We start from the raw sequence: 21,388 nt of genomic DNA, 5'->3' as shown, positions 1-21,388 counted from the left end.
CTTGAATAATGTATAACGTGTGAGTAAGGGCAGCCGGTGGAGTTTCTTTTCCCTTTAAAAACATAATTTATGATTACATAAGTGATGTCTTGGAGTGATATGTAGTCTTTTGAGGAAAAGATTGACGCCCTTCACCCTGATGATATCTGGTTGTGTCGCCAGTCAAAATTTCTCCTTGATCCCTCTTACCTGACCTGCATTTAAAATAATCCCAGCAGAACCATTTGTGTAGTAACACAGTATAACACTGCAGCACATTGCTTTTCACATAATCATGTATAATTATTTTTCCCCTCTTAGTATTGGTATTAATTTATTACCATTATGATTGTTGTACTTCAACAACTCGCTGCCTTCATTTGTCTAATCCTATCTGTTTGTCTCTTGCGCAGTTTAAAGAAAGAACTACACAGCCATGATTTATACAGAAAGTGTGTTTAATTTTCCAATAAAGACAAACTATATCAAATATAACCCCTTGTCATTTCATTCTTCTTTTATGTGTCCCCTGTTCCTCGCACTTTGTGGAAGGTACAAATCTCATTAACTGTAATCAAAGAGATAATGTAAAATTAACAGGCCTTCGTCTCTCACTAAAATATGAAGTAATTCCCTACTGCCATACTTTTAAACCCATTTGATCAAACCAATTCATACACAAAGACACACGTGTGATTTTCCATACTGGTTAGTAATCTGCAAACAGGAGTCATCTTGGTTTCTCATTCATTAGGTGTCAAAGCACAAAGGAAAAACCATTAGAGGTCTACAATGCACAGAGAATGACACATTAAAACATATAACTCATGGTTGCATAAGTACAACACATAGATATAAGTAAACAATTGGTGACAGGCTTAATAATTTAATATATTCATAAGCCTATATGGTGTATTTTTGTCCAGCATGTGTTTGTGTTCCAAATAAATTTAATTAAAGTAAAGGTGCAGCATTATAGAGAGTTACTTAATGATATAGAAATAAATAAGTAATACATTAGTGGGCTATGAGAAAAATTTTAACGTGTCTGTGTGTGCATTTCCAAATACTATGAAGTACTATGGTGTCCCTTTGGTACAAAGATTGTACCAATTGGTAGTACTTGGTTTATTCAATTTTTGATTCAAAGAATCGCATGGTACTACCATGATACAGGTTCAATGAAACTATGAACCTCATCTTGGAATATTTTCAATGTTTTACTGAAATCTGGTGGCGGATTAAAGAGCTACGGAATTTATAAAAAGTAAATGTATGGTTCCATCGTGTGGCTGATAAGAGCATTACATCCTTATTTTAAAAATATAATAGATATACATCTATAATAATGCATGACTGCTCCAAAACAAATTTTTGCTCTGTCAGTGTACAATTGCATGAGGACGTTCCTTTAAAAGGGCAATCCAAAGAGAAAGAGACAGGCTTATGGTAAAGTATAAAATGCTGCCTGGTTGACCATGTAAAAAGTCTTCATTTCTTTAGCCCCGCCCTCGTCCCTGTCCAGCCAATCAAAACTCTGGATCCAGCGCCAACTTGACAACCAAGCTCCGCCTTCTAATGAACGTCTTGATTTAATGCTGTATAACTAATTATCTCCACGTCTTTGTTGTAACTTATTATGATTTTTCTGCAAAAAAGGGAAAGAAAAAAATCTAATTTGGAACACAGAGGCCTGGCAAACTTGAAGACTTTGAAATTAGGTGAAAAATTAACTAGTCGCGTGAAGTGAGTTACAGAGATTTTGCCTCAGGCGACCAGCACAACAAAGCGCGAGACCGTCGCGAGCTGAAGATTCCCGAATCGAAATGTGGTAAGATATCCAAGTGAAAGCGACATTTACCCTTGAGTTACACGCTTTAAACAAGAGCAAGTGGCAAGTTCCTATTTGTCCCGTCGCTTGGTGATGGAGGGCTGAGGGGCTGGTGGCGTTAGTTTGTGTGCTGTTCTCAAGGCAACAGACTAAAGTTCATGCATTCACGTGAAGATTCTGGGTTTGCAATGGGAATGCAATTTTTAGATGCTCAAGGTAAGGTACCTCAAATTACACTACTAAAATGCAGCTTTGCTTGATTAAAGACACTCGTAAACGGATTACATCGTTAATCTCTCGAAGAACAGTGTTTATGTGAGTTACTACTACCACTTTCCTAAGGGGTTTTTAGTGTTGATCAACAGGTGAAACCTCTGAACTTGTCATTCAAGTAGAATAAGTGTATTAAACTCTTCTGATGGGCATTTACTACACAGAACAACAAAATGTTAATAATATGTGAAACTATATTACGTTCTATTAAAAACAGGGACAGTAAAGACATGTGTAAGTGATAAGTTATACAGTGTGTTATACTGCATCCAAAACTATTTTAAACAGCCTTGTCTAGTTCTTTTGTAATTATAAATGTACAAGATTAACTTTTTTTAGTGAATTGTAAACAAAGTTAAAACAGACACATACACATGGTGAACTGTTACAGCACATACATACACTTTAAGATGGCTCTACATTAGCTGATGTGTTAGCTTCATAACATAATTACTGGCCAGGCATTGCTCCAAAAAAGAGGTGGTCATTTCAATCCACCATAGAAGGTATAGGGAGCCCCTTACCTAACCTTAACCGGAAGCGACGCCCCTTTTGGAGTAACTCCACCCTATTTTGGAGATTCCCCATTTGGTGGTCTCCAGCCTGCAGCTATACCTACTTGAGGCAGAGTGCCAATTAGCACCTCTCAGCAGGAGGTGTTAATTAGGGCTGCTACTAACAAATATTTTGATTCTACGAATCTAACGATTATTAAACTATTTGGTGATTGTTGCAACGATTAATCTTTAGCTCTTAACCAATTATTCAGCTTGTGCCCTGACTCAAAATGTTGTATTAGACGTGCTTACTAATGAAAAAAGGTACAAAATCATCTTTTAAAAATACCTCTTAATGACATTCACTGAATTAAAGGGGGAAAAGTAGTTTAATTCAGTAAAGATATTCACTGACACAAAAATGGTTTTGTGTTGTTTTCCATTTAAAATTGTCAGAAAAACAAGATGCATTTACTTGAAAAGCAACATGTAAGGTATTTAGACTTGCTTTTAAGAGAATGTATTTCGTATATAAGTGTATTATATCAAGTTCACGCTATTCTCTGTGGCATCCACGCACAACTCACCACGTGCCCCACCAAGAGCGAGAACCACATTATAGCAACCATGAGGAGGTTGCCCCATGTGACTCTATCCTCCTTAGCAACCGGGCCAATTTGGTTGCTTAGGAGACCTGGTTGGAGTCACTCTGCACACCCTGGATTCCAACATGCGACTCCAGGGGTGGTAGTCAGCGTCTTTACTCGCTATCCAGGCCCCAAATATTTGTATACTCAGATAAATATTTTTTTCTTCTGCAGTATAGCTGCTAAAGAAAATGTACATTGGTTGAGATAATTATATTGGAAAACAAGCCAAAGCAAAAACAAATAAAAATAAATCTTTTTTTGCCATGTGTAATGGGGTGAAGACTTCCTCTCTCACCTCTCTGTTCACTTCAGTCCATCTTTAACTCACAAAAAACAAACACTCTCTTATTAATAAACTGCATATTGCCAATTTTCTTCCCGATAAGAAATGCACGGTGACATATATTATGATTCAATAAGTCACGAGCCATCATGTTTTAATCTAGCAGCAGCAAGTGAGCACTTGAGGGATGAGCATCCCTGTTACAGAGTGCGCATCAGCCGGGTGCAGTTTCAATCTCTCCACCTTAGATAGGGACACTTCGCGCAACTCATAAAAGAGGCTCTGACCATATATTTATATGATCTGCTTCCATATTATTTGAACTTTAATAAAGCTATAACGCATTAAATATAACTGCATTTAAGATGTAACACCAGGGTGTTTCCTTTAAAGAGCTCCGGCTCTGCTTAATCCACAATGAGAGTGCTTCTGTATTTACTTATTTGGTATTTTTGTATAATTCCCTCATACTTTGCGATCTACATCACTTGAAGTCAGGTGCAAACTGCAGTGCTGCTCTCACTCATCATCAGTAGAGTTTAATGTGATCTCATGTTCTGTTAAATGAGATCAAACAATTATTCAACTACAAATATTTTTGTCAACAATTTGTTATTGTCGACTTGGTCGATAACGTCGACTAATCGTTTCAGCCCTAGTGTTAATCACTTGACTGTCTAGACTCCCAGCTGAGTTAATGCCTTGAAACACTGAAAATACACATCTGGCTTGCTTGAAATGTCACTGGCTGTGGGTGGGGCGGGAACACGCCACCAAGGCAGTGACCAATGAGTGCAGTTTATGAATAATGTGTTTTTTTTGCCAGAGGGTGGAAGCTATTTATTTATATAAAAAAAAAAAAAAAAAATCTGCAGAAAAGCATGAAAAAGCACCTTAAGTTGTTTTGCTTTTTGACACACTTGTTAGACCTTGCACCAATGCTTGATCTGAGAAGACAAAAGGAGTAAAACAATCAATCAATCAAACAAACAAATATAAATAACAATAAATGTCATACAAGTTGTGTACCAGATTAAGGGGACTAGGGTTCTGTTTTTGTTTAATAATTGCCAAATGTAAATGTATTTAATTTTTTTGTTTTAAAATATAGAGACAAACCATTTTGTTTTAATTAACAAATTTCGGTTATAGAAGGATGCCTTTTTAAATAGTTTTAGTTTTTTTACTATTTGAACTATTTTACTTTTTTTGTGACTGAAAAGTCAAGGAACATATTTGTCACCATATTTTGATAGTGACCTGTCTGTTCAATCATTTATTCCATATACTGTAGTTGTGCAACAAGTTAACAGTTGTTTGCCAGTCATTATCACAAAATAAACCTGTCCAAGGTGACCATTGCCAACCATCTATTAATGTGTAAATAAAAGTGACTGTTATGGTTGCATTTTTACCTCCAATTTCCGCTGAAGAACTGCCAAGCCATATTGTCCGAGGCCACGTAAGTGTGGTCTTGCCCAACACTTTCAGCGCTTTCTGTTGTTTCTGTGTGTAACTAGGAATAATAAAACCGAAACTGCTGCTGCGAAACACTGCTTGCTGTTCAAGTTTGCGGTGCTCTTGCTCTTATATCCGCAAGCTTCAGGTTGATTGGCTATAAAAACAAGGCATGACAGTGAAGCATTGAGAAAAGGCAGTTGTTAAGTGTGACACCTTCCCTCCGTTTTTAATCTGTAAATGTGACAGGAACACTGACTAGGAGGGCAAGATTAGAGAAAACAGTCATTGAGGGCGTTTTCACACCTAGTTCGTTTTAGCACTCAAATCGCTCTCAGAGCGGTAAAACGTGTATATGTGAACAACCCAAGTGGTCTCAGACTCTCCTAAAAGGACACAAAAGCAAACCTTAGACCTTTGTGGGTCCTTTTGTGGTTCGATTGATTTGTGCGATGTGAAAGCGATAAGGTACCGGTCCGCTTTTTATTTTATGACATAAGTACCTTGTGGCTTGCCATACATAGCTGCATTACATACTTCATATTCCAGTCGCAATTTACTGTCCACAAATGGGAATTGTAAGCAAATATAGATATACCATGATTACCATGACGTGTTTTTGTGTCTCATATTCTGTTCTTATTATATTATTTGAGCACCTAAAATGAACGGACAGGCCACATGCAGAGCAGTGCTCTGATGGGCGTACCGTCTGAAGAGGTTCATGAAGTGGGGGTATTTATATTTTCACTTTAATTTTATTTGCGCAATGGCAAATGTTCTTTGCTCATACTCACAATTTAAATGACTCTCAGGAGGAGACGTTTGCTTGCTCCATTACTCTCGAAATGATGGATAAATATTTTCAAAAGCACATAGAATTACAAATGTTTTCCTTCATGCGAGAGCATTAACATAACATGAGAGAGTGAAGAAATTAGGACAGAAATATAGTATATATTATTACTATTGCATAATGTAATATAATTGCTGGTGTCTGGGTTTCATTAATGATATAACACATAAAATATTACTTTTTATGTAATTCTGTCACTGTGCAATATTTTTTTTATGAAAATTTAAATCTTTTTAAAGCCTTAAATATAGTCATATAGCCCCATTTTATTATGTGATTTCAAGTTAAACATCACTAAATTACTATTTAAAGTGTAGGTAATAAGTAATAAGATCTGTAATAAGAGTTCATACACCTTAAGATGTATGACAGTTGCTTATAATAATCACAATTATTTATGAAAACATTTTTTCAGCCAAATTGCTTAATTGTGACAGCCCAAGCTGCAATGGGGTCTGAGTTCTTAAGGAGTTGTGGTGTGAACAACAAGGGGTCTGAGACCATATTAATATGAAGAGGACCAAAAACAGAAACTCAGTCCTCTTAAGTCCACTTACATTGTGAACACCAATAGCAAGAGGTCATTTGCTGCTGGTTCCCATTCTGGTTCACTTCAACTGAACTGGGTTTGGTCCACTTAAAAATTACTAAATGTGAAACCACCCATGTGACACCCCCCCACCTAAATAGTTGTTCTGAGTCTAGTAGAGCCAACTTTATCTTATGTCTGTATATTCATTTTTACCCAAGATCTTGAAAATGTGCATGTCCATGTTATTTGACAACTACTCGGTTTATCGTTTATGTTTTGCGTATATGTGTGGAAGAGAGACACGATATTTAGAACTCCTAAAAGTTGAATGCATGTTCTCATGATACATTATGTAAAACCATGTAGCTTCACATGGGACATAACCTAGAATCTGTTATGCTATGAAGACTGCATTGAATTTCTGTTTGCTTAAAATATCCTCTATTTAAACAGTTTTACATGGTGAAGGCACTGAAATAAATCCAAACAAAGTCTCCATGAATTTTCAAGGTTTGGAATTTGAATTGTGCATTCCTGATGGCTGTGTGGCCTATCTGAGCTCATGACAAGTTCTTTGTCCCCATAGATCTTCTTGGCCCTAAGTAGATTTAGGACTCATGTCCATTTTATTAATCCTTCTCAGCTCTCTTTGTTTGTTGGCACTGTGATATATTCAGTACAGTAACAGTGGATGATCTATATATAGGATACATGTTGCTTTTGGCAGAGCTCACCACAGGCTCGCTGAATGGTCGGTGGAGATCTAGACAAGCGTTTAATTAGCGTATGCTGCACAACACAGATGAATCTGCTGCACTCAGGAGATTAGCAGATTCCCAGAGTGTGTCTGTGTATGTGCGTTGGCAGTGTATGCTGACGGATTGTTTGAGTTTGTGTGTCTCTGTGGAATAGTTACCTAACACGCAAACAAAAGTTACATCCACATAAACACGGAGTGTGTACTTGTGGATTTGTGATTGCTACCCTACTCGTGTCTTGTCAAGGTTACTGCCTTTGCAAAAATTTGAAAAATGTGACTTCTCAGATTAAACTGGTCCATATCGGAGACAAAATCTGTGCCTGTTTTTTCATAAAATGACAAGTATTCACAGATGCCATTGTGCACGATATTTGCCCGAAGGCATGCAAACAAAATTTTGTTTACAAAAATGAAACCTATAGCTGTGGCTAGTGATACACCGAGCCGATACCTGGCTCAGTATCGGCTCTGATACTGAGGTTTTTAGATGGATCAGGTATTGGTCCGACGAGCCCGATCCAAATCGGATACTGTGTTCATTACTGTCAAGCTCAAAATGACAAAAAGAACCATAGAAACACAAAGCAGTTCATATGACTCCTGCATTTTATTCAAAGTCACTTGAAGACGTGCAATAGCTCTATGAATCACAAAAAGACTGTGTTAAAGTAAATATATAAAATGCATGTGCTGCTCCAGTGCGTCAGTGAATGGCGCTGCTCTGTTTACACACACACACGCGGTTATTTTTAGCCTTCACGCGGTGTGCAATATTTGATCGCTACTAACGAACCACATCACAGATGTAGATGCTCAATAGTTCAGTTCACTTATAATATGCATTTAGAACAGCAATGGAGGTGCTTTTTACCAGAATTTGAATAAGAAGCTAATTAAACTATTGTGAACTTGCCTACAAACAGACACAATTACAGGACTTCCTGGAGCGTTCAGAATGTCAAAATAAAAGTGTGAGGGTTTAAAAGTTAAAGAGGCAAGATTGTGATATATTACTATTATAATATATTATTTGTTTACAAATGATAATAATAATATTTAAGTTGAATGGGTTCCAAAAAATAACTGTGTGAATGAAAATTGAGCTGATATCTTACAACTAAATTGAACAAAAAAGGGATCTGAATCATTTAAAGTCCAGATACATGTTGAGAAATGTTTGCAAAAAAACATCAGTCATCTACTGATGACTTGAAGACTGGAATTACTGTTAATTTTGCTGCTACATTATCCACTATACTAGTTAATAATAAAGTGTATCTTAATAAGCTATACATTTACACTGAAATAATGTGTAGTTGTGTTTCTTTACATATTAAAGAGCATCCCCAATTAGTTCCACGCAGTAATGCGAAGATATTCTATACCGATTTACAGAAAAACAACACTGGTATCAGATCTGTAATCGGTATCGGCCGATACTGAGATTTCCGATATCTGAATCAGACCTGAAGACAAAAAGTGGTATTGGTGCATCCTTACATTTACATTTACATTTACATTTATGCATTTGGCAGACGCTTTTATCCAAAGCGACTTACAGTGCACTTTATTACAGGGACAATCCCCCCGGAACAACCTGGAGTTAAGTGCCTTGCTCAAGGGCCCAACAGTGGCATCTTGGTGGTGCTGGGGCTTGAACCCCTGACCTTCTTGTCAGTAACCCTGAGCCTCAACCACTGAGTCACCACTGCCCTCCTTAGGTGTGGCCATGATTAAAAAATGTTTCCTGCTGTCTTTTAGTTTTTTGAAGGTTTGTTTTTGACAACTATTCAAAAGTTTGTGGAATGTCTTAAAGGGTTATTCCATGTCCAATCAGACAAATTTCAGAAACTTCCCTGGTTGAAACAACACTTTTTTTTGTCTTTGCCCAATTTGCCTAAACAATGATCTGCTAATCTCCAGACTGATCCATGCAGAATTAATGATTCAGAATTTTTATTTTGCTGAAAAGTTATGTTAACACAAATTTAAAGGAAGGTTCCGTGTTCAACACAATTTAAGCTTGGTCGACAGCATTTGTCACTTACAATGGTAGTGAATGGGGGCCAATTTTAAAATACTCAATGTTTGATAAGAAAAGCCACAAGACAAACAATATGTGTGTAAATATGATTTGTGCGATTTAAAATCGCGTAATAAAATTTTCTGGGTGAAGTTAGAGCCAATTTTACAACATATTTACCATGACGATGTAAAGTCAACAAACCCTAAAACGGCATAAAAATTACACTTGAAACAACTTTACACCGCAAATAATACACAAGTTTTAACAGAAGAATTAATGCAAGTTCTTTTATAAAATAATCTTTGCATGTCTGTTTAAACCCTCCAAAAAGTGGCCCCATACACTTCCATTGTAAGTGCCTCACTGTAACCTCAATATTTTTTTTTTTAAAGAAAAGGAGGGATGAGTCAAATACATTTTTGTGGTAATCAATATTATGCCACGAATGCTGTCCATTGAGCTTAACTTGTGTTGAACCCAGAACATTCCTTTTAAAGAGATTGATGTAAAACAGGAAGTGAGGCTATATCTTGGCCATGGTTCGTTGTATTGAAACTAAACTTTTGTATGCTGCATCAGGACCATCTTCTGAGGGTACATGCAAAGCTTTGTGGTATTTATTGACCCAAAAGGCAACCGGAGTAAACACAAAATACAGTTTTCAAATATATAAAAAATAACTTTCAAAAAAGTTATCCAACACCTATATTACCCATGTGAAAAACAAACTGGTCCCTTAACCTGTTGATACCCATTTGTTTGCACGCGGTAGTGATGTCACTCTGCTTACGTTTAATATATAATTTACCATCTATAAATGTAATTAATGTTAACAAATTATACATCTTTTCAAAGGTCTAAGGGTTCAACATTGATATCCGATCTCTGTTTCACGATAGCAATGCTTCAGAAACAGCAATTTGTTTATTTGTGCCAGGAGTACAAATGAAAACATGCAATATCAAAACGGGACTTCGTACATTTATTATGTAATCGCGATCGCCAGATGAATCCAGTTCGCCACACTTGGGTCAATTGTCCATGACAAGGGTTCCTTGTAAAACATCCAATAGCACTTTTTGTCCATAAAATTTATAAATCTGAGAAATATTGATATATTCTCCATTGTTTACATGAGATCTCACCTGAAAGAATTAACCTTCGTCATCTTTCTTCAACAAACTATGCAATCTGAGCAGCATTCTTGTTGTAAAACTGTATATTATCTTATATATTAGAGTCTTCTAAACAAAACGAGCCTGTCTCCAAAGTCTATTTTTAAAAATGCGGCGTAGTTTCATTCATAATAGCCGAGCAGTGCCTTCGGAGATTGTGTTGAACAATCTCCGTACTCTTCCAGTGATTTACAGAGAAAAAAGCTTGCAGGAGCCTTGTTTTTTTGTTAGATCATCTTCAGATTTGAAACTTAACTTTAGACTTGTGTCTTTGAGAACATTGTATTTCTGGGTTGTCTTGGCACTTTTATTATTGTTTTTTATTATAAAAACATGTTCAGCACAAAATATTTCCATTACTATAAACTTCATAGTTCTCTAACTTTAAAAAATAACAACATATGTTAATACACAAAAACAGAAGAAATCAGGATGGGGGCAAATACTTTTTTACAGCACTGTACAAGTAAAATAATCTACCTTAAAGTTAAAGTATGGGATTTCTGTGGTCCAATGGTACCAAGTGGAATTTTGTATAAAAATCTGTACTTTTTCCAAGTATAACCAAACGCTAATCCTTATGATTATAAAGATCAGACGAAGCTAGAGAACACCCCTGCCACCCCATCTGTTATTGTTCAAAAAGTATTAACTAGGGATGTGCGGAACGACTAATTTCACTGACATTTAAACAAACATTTTGGAGTTGACTTGTGTAAAAAGAAACCAACCTTCAGAAAATTGTAAAAAAAAAAAAAAAAAGAAAGAAAATCTGTTTATACAACCCATTTAATATACTTAATCTTTTCCAAATCTGATGCTAAATTAAGCTGTAAAGGGGCATTTATCTGCAACGTGCTCATCTTGCATTATCATTATTGTACATTTAAATATAGAACATGACACGTATTCACCTTTAGTGAATAAAGGTTTACAGGTCCTTCTCAAAAAATTAGCATATTGTGATAAAGTTCATTATTTTCCATAATGAAATGATAAAAATTAAACTTTCATATATTTTAGATTCATTGCACACCAACTGAAATATTTCAGGTCTTTTATTGTTTTAATACTGATGATTTTGGCATACAGCTCATGAAAACCCAAAATTCCAATCTCAAAAAATTAGCATATCATGAAAAGGGTCTCTAAACGAGCTATTAACCTAATCATCTGAATCAACTAATTAACTCTAAACACCTGCAAAAGATTCCTGAGGCTTTTAAAACTCCCAGCCTGTTTCATTACTCAAAACCGCAATCATGGGTAAGACTGCCGACCTGACTGCTGTCCAGAAGGCCATCATTGACACCCTCAAGCAAGAGGGTAAGACACAGAAAGAAATTTCTGAACAAATAGGCTGTTCCCAGAGTGCTGTATCAAGGCACCTCAGTGGGAAGTCTGTGGGAAGGAAAAAGTGTGGCAAAAAATGCTGCACAATGAGAAGAGGTGACCGGACCCTGAGGAAGATTGTGGAGAAGGACCGATTCCAGACCTTGGGGACCTCGTGGAAGCAGTGGACTGAGTCTGGAGTAGAAACATCCAGAGCCACTGTGCACAGGCACCAGAAACAGCAGCAGAAGTGCCTGACCTGGGCTACAGAGAAGCAGCACTGGACTGTTGCTCAGTGGTCCAAAGTACTTTTTCGGATGAAAGCAAATTTTGCATGTCATTCGAAATCAAGGTGCCAGAGTCTGGAGGAAGACTGGAGAGAAGGAAATGCCAAAATGCCTGAAGTCCAGTGTCAAGTACCCACAGTCAGTGATGGTCTGGGGTGCCATGTCAGCTGCTGGTGTTGGTCCACTGTGTTTTATCAAGGGCAGGGTCAATGCAGCTAGCTATCAGGAGATTTTGGAGCACTTCATGCTTCCATCTGCTGAAAAGCTTTATGGAGATGAAGATTTCATTTTTCAGCACGACCTGGCACCTGCTCACAGTGCCAAAACCACTGGTAAATGGTTTACTGACCATGGTATTACTGTGCTCAATTGGCCTGCCAACTCTCCTGACCTGAACCCCATAGAGAATCTGTGGGATATTGTGAAGAGAAAGTTGAGAGACGCAAGACCCAACACTCTGGATGAGCTTAAGGCCGCTATTGAAGCATCCTGGGCCTCCATAACACCTCAGCAGTGCCACAGGCTGATTGCCTCCATGCCACGCCGCATTGAAGCAGTCATTTCTGCAAAAGGATTCCCGACCAAGTATTGAGTGCATAACTGAACATAATTATTTGAAGATTTGAAGGTTTTTTTCGGTATTAAAAACACTTCTTTTATTGGTCGGATGAAATATGCTAATTCTTTGAGATTTTGGGTTTTCATGAGCTGTATGCCAAAATCATCAGTATTAAAACAATAAAAGACCTGAAATATTTCAGTTGGTGTGCAATGAATCTAAAATATATGAAAGTTGAATTTTTATCATTACATTATGGAAAATAATGACCTTTATCACAATATGCTAATTTTTTGAGAAGGACCTGTATTTATGAATGAATGAATGAATAGTGCAGGACCAATAGCACAACCCTTATAGCCTTTTCTAAATGGAATTTACCAATTAAAAGTTACTTAACATAAAACAGTCAGGACATTGAATATAATCAACAGGTAGGCTAAGCCAAATCTACGAGAGAGGAAAAAATCAGCTGAAAAGTTACACGTATTTCACTATTTGCAGTCGTGCATTAGCCATTGATCTAATATGACAGCTGTTCTGTAAAGAACGTTAACCAATAACAGTTAGAAAATAGGATGGAAAAAATAAGCCTGTGATGTAGCCTGCAATAAACCTAATGTATTCTAAACATGACGTGCACACAGAGTAAAAGATAGTTTAACCCGTTAAGCAGTCGGCACCTCATTGTAAATAGCCGCCTTAATCAGCAGATTAAAAAAAATGTCATTCCTTGCCTAAAACAGTAAGCTAGGCTACTTACTCAAAGGCATACATTTTTGATGAGCAAAATTAACACGTCAACATGGTCCAGTGAAAGACTGGAGGTGGCTATCCTGTGATTTTGAATCGGGGGGGAAAATAACTTACAAGCATGCACAGATTTGAACATCTGACTTTCCAAGACCAAGTTTCAGAAATCTGCTTCCCGCACCACCGCCGAAGTGATTTCACGGCTACTTTGCTGAGTTTTCTTGTCTTGCGAGAGGACATTTTCCTGCACATGCCATGAGTGAGAGAGGGAAGAATCACATGCAGCCTGAGGTGAAATGAAACTTTTTAAAATAATATTTGTATTATTAATTATATTTCAAATGTGTAACAATAATATGACAGTAATTTAAGTGCAGCCTCTGTAAAAATATAATGCCAAACGTAAATGTGTAAAAATGCTACTGTTTTATGGGGGGAAAATAATAACTGTCTAGTAATTCCATCGTTGACTAGCAGCATCAGAACCGTGTAGTGAACTAGTCTCGCACATCCCTAGATTTAACATCAGACAAGTTATGCACTTCAAAATATAGAACTAATGTTTTTGAGTTTACTCTCTGTAGCTCTTTCTTTGAGGTCTTTTGAACCAGATGAGGAGTTTGAGTTACAGTTATTTATTCAGATGTTTTGTGATTCCACTTGGGAGCAGCTGTTTACAGACAAGCATTTGTGTAACCTTTCATCATGCTTCATTAACACTCTGCTACAGTACATAAATGACTGCATTAATTACACTATTGTACAGAGTTACAGAGATACTCCTGTGTATTTCTTCATCAAGAGCAGATCATCTGCTTTCAAACGGCTTTAAATTGATTTATTTTCATTTAATGATAGGAAATAAATGACTACATCTTCTTTGTTTACAACTGTTTGCTAATTCAATCTGTTTCATTAAAACTGTGTATTGTGTCTGCTTTGCCTTTTTGTTTAAATTTAACAGGATAAATCTACAAAAATGCCAGACACATTTATTGCTTTTGCAATTTTGCTTACAATTGTATTACTTAACTGACATATTTATAGTCCTAAACTCATTGGTACTTTCCTGTCTGTGTTTTTCAGGTTGTATTAAGTCATTGTTTCCCCCGAGTGAACAATATCTGGCCTATTCGTAGAAACTTCTTTAACTGGTCTGCTAATCTCTCATCCTGGATTCTGAGAAATGGCGAGGATGGTTAAGCTGTGCAGATGCTCAAGGTGCAGTAAGAGACAGTGATAAAGAGCTAGGCAATGGAGCGAAGCAGAGGTGGTAACACTGCAGGGGTTCTGGTGTGGACGCCAGCCCCGGCATACTCCTTTACCTTAAGCCCAGACGAGTCGGACTTCAGCTGGGGTGAAGACCCAGATGAGGACTTCCAAAGCTGTATGGATGAGAATGGCATCATTGGTCTGGCAGAGTGTCAGAGGCAGCTGGAGGTTGGGACTGCCCATTTATTGGTCATTTAGAGCAGACTTGCCCAGACTTTTCATTCAAGGAGTCTCATTATGTTTGCCAAGAATTCTGCTTTAAACCTGAGTAGAACTGCACATAATTAAAACCAATTTTAGATACTAGAACAATGTTGTACTTTGAAACTTTTTAATGAGTATACCTTGTTTAGGTGGATCTGGGGGCAGACGAAGAAATTGCGGAAGACCTGTTGTGGGACGTAAAAACCCCGGAGCCAGAGGATGGCCCGCCGTCTGTACTGGAGGAAATTAGCTATCACCTGAGTGAGCTGCTAGATTCAGAACCCCTCTCTCAGCCCACTGGAGATGATTCATTTCTGCGTAAGGACCCAGTTCAATTAAACCACCCCAGCAGTGTTTAAATGGGACAATACTTCTAACTAGAGCTGTCAGTAGATTACATTTTTTAATTGTGATTAATCGCGAAATGTTTCATAGTTAATGGCAATTAATCTCTTTATATACTTATTTCCTGTCAAAATGCATTTATTTCCTTCTTTGGAATGAACAAAACAATATGTAACATAATGCTTTTTTAACATTTTCCAAACTCAAAGACAGTAATTCACTAAAATAGCACCAATTGTAGTAATATTCAACATTTACCAAAGTCTAAGTGGGATGATGACTGATTGATAGAACTACTATTCATTGCAATGCGCATTAAATCTCTTAAACGCTCATCCACACTATTTATCGTCATCAGGCTGTCTTTTCACTTTGAATATGGAATGCACATGATTTGTTTGAGGGCAGCCAGTGCCGCGTTGAACTGCATATGAAAAGTGCATTTTGTTCTGCTTTTAGCGCTTGCACTGCTGATGGAAATATAATTCCTCCGAATTGTCTGGTAATCAGTAGCTGATGCTTCAGAAGGTACAAAGTTGAAATTATTACATTTTAGTGTACCGTCACCAGACCTTCCATGTGGTAAAATGCAGACTTAGAAAATAAGCAAAGAACGTAACTTTTGCAACAAGTCCCATCCGCGTTTGTTTTATAAGAGGTCCTATCTCCGGCACAAACTCACTGTTGTGTGTTTGTTTTTAGTCTGTAACCGAGTGTAGTGTCCCCCGCTGTACACATCACAAGGGTTCCGCCCTCTAACAAGTGTTCAGAACTCACACTGAGCTGAATAAAATGTCAAAATCAAATGTCAAATCGGTACATGCTTTAATCGCGATTAAGAAAAAATAAATGTTTTATAAATGTTTTATTAATTGAATGCGTTAATGCCGACAGCACTACTTATAACATTGCTTGTATTCTTTATACATGCCAATTAGATTTTGATGCTGATAGGTCTTTCCAAAAATAAATGTAGATGGTCCTATAGGGGTCGGATTTAGAGATTGCGCTAGAAAAAATCTTTAGCTTATCTGTTACTTCTGTTTATCTGATGGACTGAGTTGTAAAATTTCCATCATGGTCTTTTTATCCATTCAGGGGCGTAGCATCTATTATAATGGCATATACGTGACCGTGAATAGACTTTAATTATATATTTTTTGACTCCCCAAGCTCCTGAGTTTTTGAGGGAAAGTTCTACCTGTCAATCAGCCACGTTAAAACAAGATTTAAAAACTTTACCTGTTATGTGCAGCATTTAAAGGAAATAAAAGTCTGATTGGAATATTTGAAAGTGCACATACATGGCCTACATGCACAATTTCACTGAACAATACATTTTCACAGATGAGAAGCACACACATCTCTGAATCTTTAATGCAGCTGCTCCTCTTAAGTAACTGACAATTCTGCTCTAATCGTATTGGCTTTCATGATTCTGAAATCTGGATGACATTTATTGTCAAACAAATTATTGTGATTTATGATATGAATTGTCTCTTTAAGGGCTTTCATGATTAATTGTCATATAAATTGTCATATTTCTATAGGTGTGCTTTTTCCTGCACGTGTGCTTCATACACCTCAAGAAGTCATTTTTACATTTACCTTGAAATATATAAATCAAATAATAAAATTTGATTTCCTTTTAAGGCTTTAAATACTTTGAATTACATGAAAAATAATGTTTTAAATATAAAAATATTTCTGAATACTTAAAATATGTCTCTTTTGGTCAATTTTACATTTACACTGTTGCTCTTTTTACGCCTATACATTTTACATTACAAATATTTATAAAATATAAAAATATATATTTTATTATATTATGCAGTAGTACAATATTGCTGTCCTAATTTTTCTTTCACATGTTATTTTAATGCTCTGATAAAACCCACGAGCCCTTATTCATGTGTCGCATATCCTCATGCTCTTTGGCAATGTGAAGCGTACGATTTCAAAAGGAATATTTGCTCATTCTCGTGGTCTCTCCACGCTCCCTTTCGATTTCCTCGTTCTTAACTTTGATTTGTACTTCACATTTATTTAGGCTATAAGGTTTACAACTTCACTAAAACAATATTTGAGCTCATAACCTCAGGCCTATTGCCTATTTCACAGATACCCAAACCAGCATATCATGAAGCGCATTCTGGGTTGAGCGAGCGACAATGAGCGGCCTGAGATTGCGGAGTGGAATCTTCAAAAAGTTCCTCTCCGCTCAGGTGGAATTATCACCACTCTACTCAACGTTCCACTCTCGCTCCGCTCCGCTCACATGCTCTGCTCCATCTTCATGACCACTTCTTTAGTATTGCAGCAGAAAAGACACAGGAAGAGAGTGAGTGCTCCGTGTCTGTGAGAATGGGTACTTTTCAATGCAGAAATCAAGCAAAAGCAACTAATGACGGATAACATTTTTCAGTTTTGGAATATCCAGTTCCAGTTTTAAAATATAACCTTGCAAAAGCAGACCGAACCTGCATTTGGATGAGAAGCTTATTGCTCTCTGTAGTCAACATGTTTGTATGGCATATCTAATATGTCATCATTTCTGCGGCCCAGATCTTTGCACAACGTGATTATAAATGTGTAAAACCTTTTACATTTAATACTTGGGTCTAATATTATTTTATATAATGTAAACATAAGCTTTATATTCGTATACAGCTTTATATTATATAAATACTTTATTGTTGTCTACGTTTATATAACATTATGGATAAATATGCATTCCTTAAAAGTTTGTACAAGTTTTTGCTATGTGTTCTCAATTGGACATGTCTTTAACAAACAACCAAACATAGCAGATGCAGCAGACCTGTGTATTCAAAAGCTTCAGGTTGATTGGCTGTGAAAATGGGGCATGACAATGAGGCATTGAGGAAAGTCAAAGGCAGTCATTTGTATTTGTGTAGTGCTTTTCACAACAGGTGTTGTTTCAAAGCACTGTACAATAAATTATGGTATAAAAGAAAATTAATAATAATGCCAATATTAGTTATTTATGTTTAGAACTATTAATGGTTAAAATTGGTAAACTAAGTGTTGTGGGTTAATGGTTAAACAAAATGTTTTGTATGAACTAAGTTTTAGTGTTTAATTCCTTGAAGTCATCCCGAATTAACTGTGGAAATACACGTAGAGACATTGTCCTTTGATTTTGGCTGACGAAGGCTTTTGTTAGTGGTAAATTTATTTTCTATGTAGTTCTTTTTTCTTTTTTTAAGAGAGTGTTGTCTCTCCTTTTGACCAAGTTGATATAGGGATCATTCAGTTAGGAGCATCGCAGTCCAGCTTGAAGCTTATGGCAGGTACATTTGGTGAATTCCAACCTGTGCTCATGATTCAGATAGAGGCTCATGAAGAATCCCATGTCTTTTGTTTTTGCATCAATTTATCCTCCGTGAAGTCTTCCTTAGTAGATTGAAGTGAAGTCTGGCTGGCACATGCTGCAGTTGGCCATCATTGCTCCGGATCAGAGATGGCTCTGTTAACCTCAGGATATAATAAGTTCCGAACACTGCTAGGAAGACTATTCCATAGATTAGGAGCCAAATATGAAAATTATCTACATATTTTGTGGATATTCTCAGTATTGTTAGCAGGCCAGAGATTTGCTATCATAGTGAACATGATGGATTATAGTGTGATAGGTCACTTAAGTACTTTGGAGCTAAATGATTCATGTAATGCAGATAAAATGGGAGTAATATGATCATATTGCTGGTTCTAGTTAGCACTCTAGCTGCTGAATTTTTAACCAACTGAAGTTTATGTATTAAACCTGCAGGGCATCTACCTAGTAATGCATTACAATAATCTAGTCTTGAGGTCATGAACACATGAATTAGTTTTTCGGCCTCTGAAACGGATGGCATGTCTCGTAACTTAACAATATTTCTGAGGTGGAAGGGTGTAGTTCTACAAATATTCGAAATTTGTTTTTCAAAGGTTAGATTGCTATCAGATATAACACCTACATGTTTTGAAATAGAAAGATAAGCAATGCTAAGCAGGATAGCATGCTACAAACATGAGAGCTAGCAGCAACAGGAACAGAAGCAGTGATGGCACTTTTTAGCCTAATACAAATCTTAATACTACCAGGCAATAAACAGGGCTCACACACAGTGGGAGTGTCTTTGAGAGAGACAGTGAAGTCAAAACTAATGCACTAGGTTAAAATGTTTCTTTTTTGTTTTTTTATTATTGTTATTTATCTGTCAAAATGACAAACGGCATTTGAAATTATCCATCAATGTTTAAAAAAAAAATTGGTAAATGGACAATTTTCAGTAAACGCAAATCTGGTCATATTCAATCATTTTGAAGCATTGCTTTTTCACAATTTTATTCAAGGTTTCATTCACCAACGAATGACAATTTTGTAAAATTAAGCAGTAAATTTTTCTATTGTACCTACAGAACTTCTACATGTAAATTACCTTCGTTATGATTGGAAAACCCTCATGAAGTTCACTTTGTCATGCTAAATACAGAATATTTGTTGGTGTGAACTTTGGGTGGTCACATCAGCTCAAGATTTCTTAAGGAGATACTTCTGCATCTTAACTTCATAATTGGTCTTTGTGAACTTGGGAGGGGGATTTTAAATGTCTACATGTGAACTGTGAACTCTTTTATTCCCAAAAGAGAAAGGAAAATACTTTTTTGCATGAAATGTTCCACAATGTCAGTTTATTCTTACTTTTTCTTTCATTTGTTTTAGAGAAAGAACAGGGAGCAGATGATGACCAGAGTGTTGGATTGGAAGACTGGACTGATGAGGAAGATGATACAGGGAACCTAACTATCCACAAGCAGGAATTAAACACTTTCCCAGAGAGAGACAGAGCGTTAGACATGACAGATGAGGAGACGGAGGAAAAAAACATATGTGAAGATGCTCAGAGACACATGGACCATTCATTTTCCAACTGCAACAATATCCCGACATTAGAAATCACAGAACATTCTGAACAAAGTGATTGTGAAGAACTCAAGAAAAACAAAGGGAGTTTTCTCCCAGCTTCATATTTGTCCTGTAAAAACACTGTTAATTCTTCCTTTTTTCCACATTTGTCCTCAGAAAAGCTGATGAACAGTTGTGGGATAGAAGCGGAGACTTTTCCAGAGCTTGCCCTTCCTGACTGGAGGGCGGAGTCATCTCTGAGCAGTCACCAAAGCCCCGCCCCTAAGATATATCACACTGTTAGATCTAATGGAGAGGAGTTTAAACCCATGGTCACACCTCAAACTTCTGCCAGAAGCCCTGTGTTGCACAGCCCCTCCCACAACTGCCAGCCTCCAGTGCCCTCTCCCAGAAAAACAAACCCTGGTTCCCGGGTGGATTGTGAGGTTTCCATTCTAGCACCACTGAAAGCGAGCAGTTCCCCCTCAGACTTCTCTCCAACACATCACAGTTTTTCAGCACCAAAGAGGCAAAGAGCCTCAAAAACATCACACACTGATCCAGAAGACATCAGGTGAGATTGAAATCAGAGGCTTGCCAAATTTAAATTATGGTTGCTTGTACTGGAAAAAAAATAACAAGAAATCCAAATTAGCCCTATTTGCTTTCTTAAAGGGATAGTTTACCAAAAAATGAAAATTATCTAATTATTTACTCACCCTCATGCCATCCCAGATGTGTATGACTTTATTTCTTATGCAGAACACAAATTATGATTTTTAGAAGAATATTTCAGCTCTGTAGGTCCATGCAAGTGAATGGGTGCCAAAAGTTTTACGCATCAAAAAGCACAAAGGGCATCATAAAAGACTCCATTGTTTTAATCCATATCTTAAGAAGTGATATTATAGGTTTGAGTGAGAAACGGATCAATATTAAAGTCCATTTTTGCTTGAGTCTTCTCCCTGCCCAGTAGGGGGCGATGTACATTAAAAAATGTAAATCACCAAAAACACAAGAAGAATGTGAAAGTGATCTGTTTCTCACCCACACCTATCATATCACTTCTGAATATATTGATTTAACTACTTGAGTTCTGTGGATTATTTTATGCTGATTTATGTGATTTTTGAAGCTTCAAAATGTTGGCACCCATTCACTTGCATTGTTTGGACCAAAAGAGCTTAGAAATTCTTCTAAAAATCTTAATTTGAGTTGAGCAGATGAAACAAAGTCATACACATCTGGGATAGCATAAGGGTGAGTAACTGATGAGAGAAATTTCATTTTTGGGTGAACTATTCCTTTTTAAAAAAATTGCTTGGCATTTACTGTGCATGACTCATCATAGCATTTTATACTAAAGTAAATAAATGTTTGTTTTCGTAATCCTTCATCACG

At 36.8% G+C, this 21,388-nt stretch overlaps 1 protein-coding gene across 1 annotated transcript in view; it reads left to right on the top strand.

Annotated features, from left to right (window-relative positions):
• The first annotated feature begins 1,599 nt into the window (after positions 1–1,599).
• Positions 1,600–21,388, top strand: part of LOC127624596 (microtubule organization protein AKNA-like) — a 37,642-nt gene continuing 17,853 nt past the window's right edge. The window contains 4 exon segments of the mRNA XM_052099384.1: positions 1,600–2,026; positions 14,338–14,691; positions 14,877–15,045; positions 19,805–20,561. Coding sequence (XP_051955344.1) covers positions 14,506–14,691; positions 14,877–15,045; positions 19,805–20,561 — 1,112 coding nt within the window. The 5' untranslated portion in view covers positions 1,600–2,026; positions 14,338–14,505.

Source organism: Xyrauchen texanus, chromosome 31, assembly GCF_025860055.1.
Source record: "Xyrauchen texanus isolate HMW12.3.18 chromosome 31, RBS_HiC_50CHRs, whole genome shotgun sequence".
Lineage (NCBI taxonomy): Eukaryota > Metazoa > Chordata > Actinopteri > Cypriniformes > Catostomidae > Xyrauchen > Xyrauchen texanus.
The sequence above is the reverse complement of the archived record's forward strand: the minus strand, read 5'-3'. Positions and strand labels throughout refer to the sequence as shown.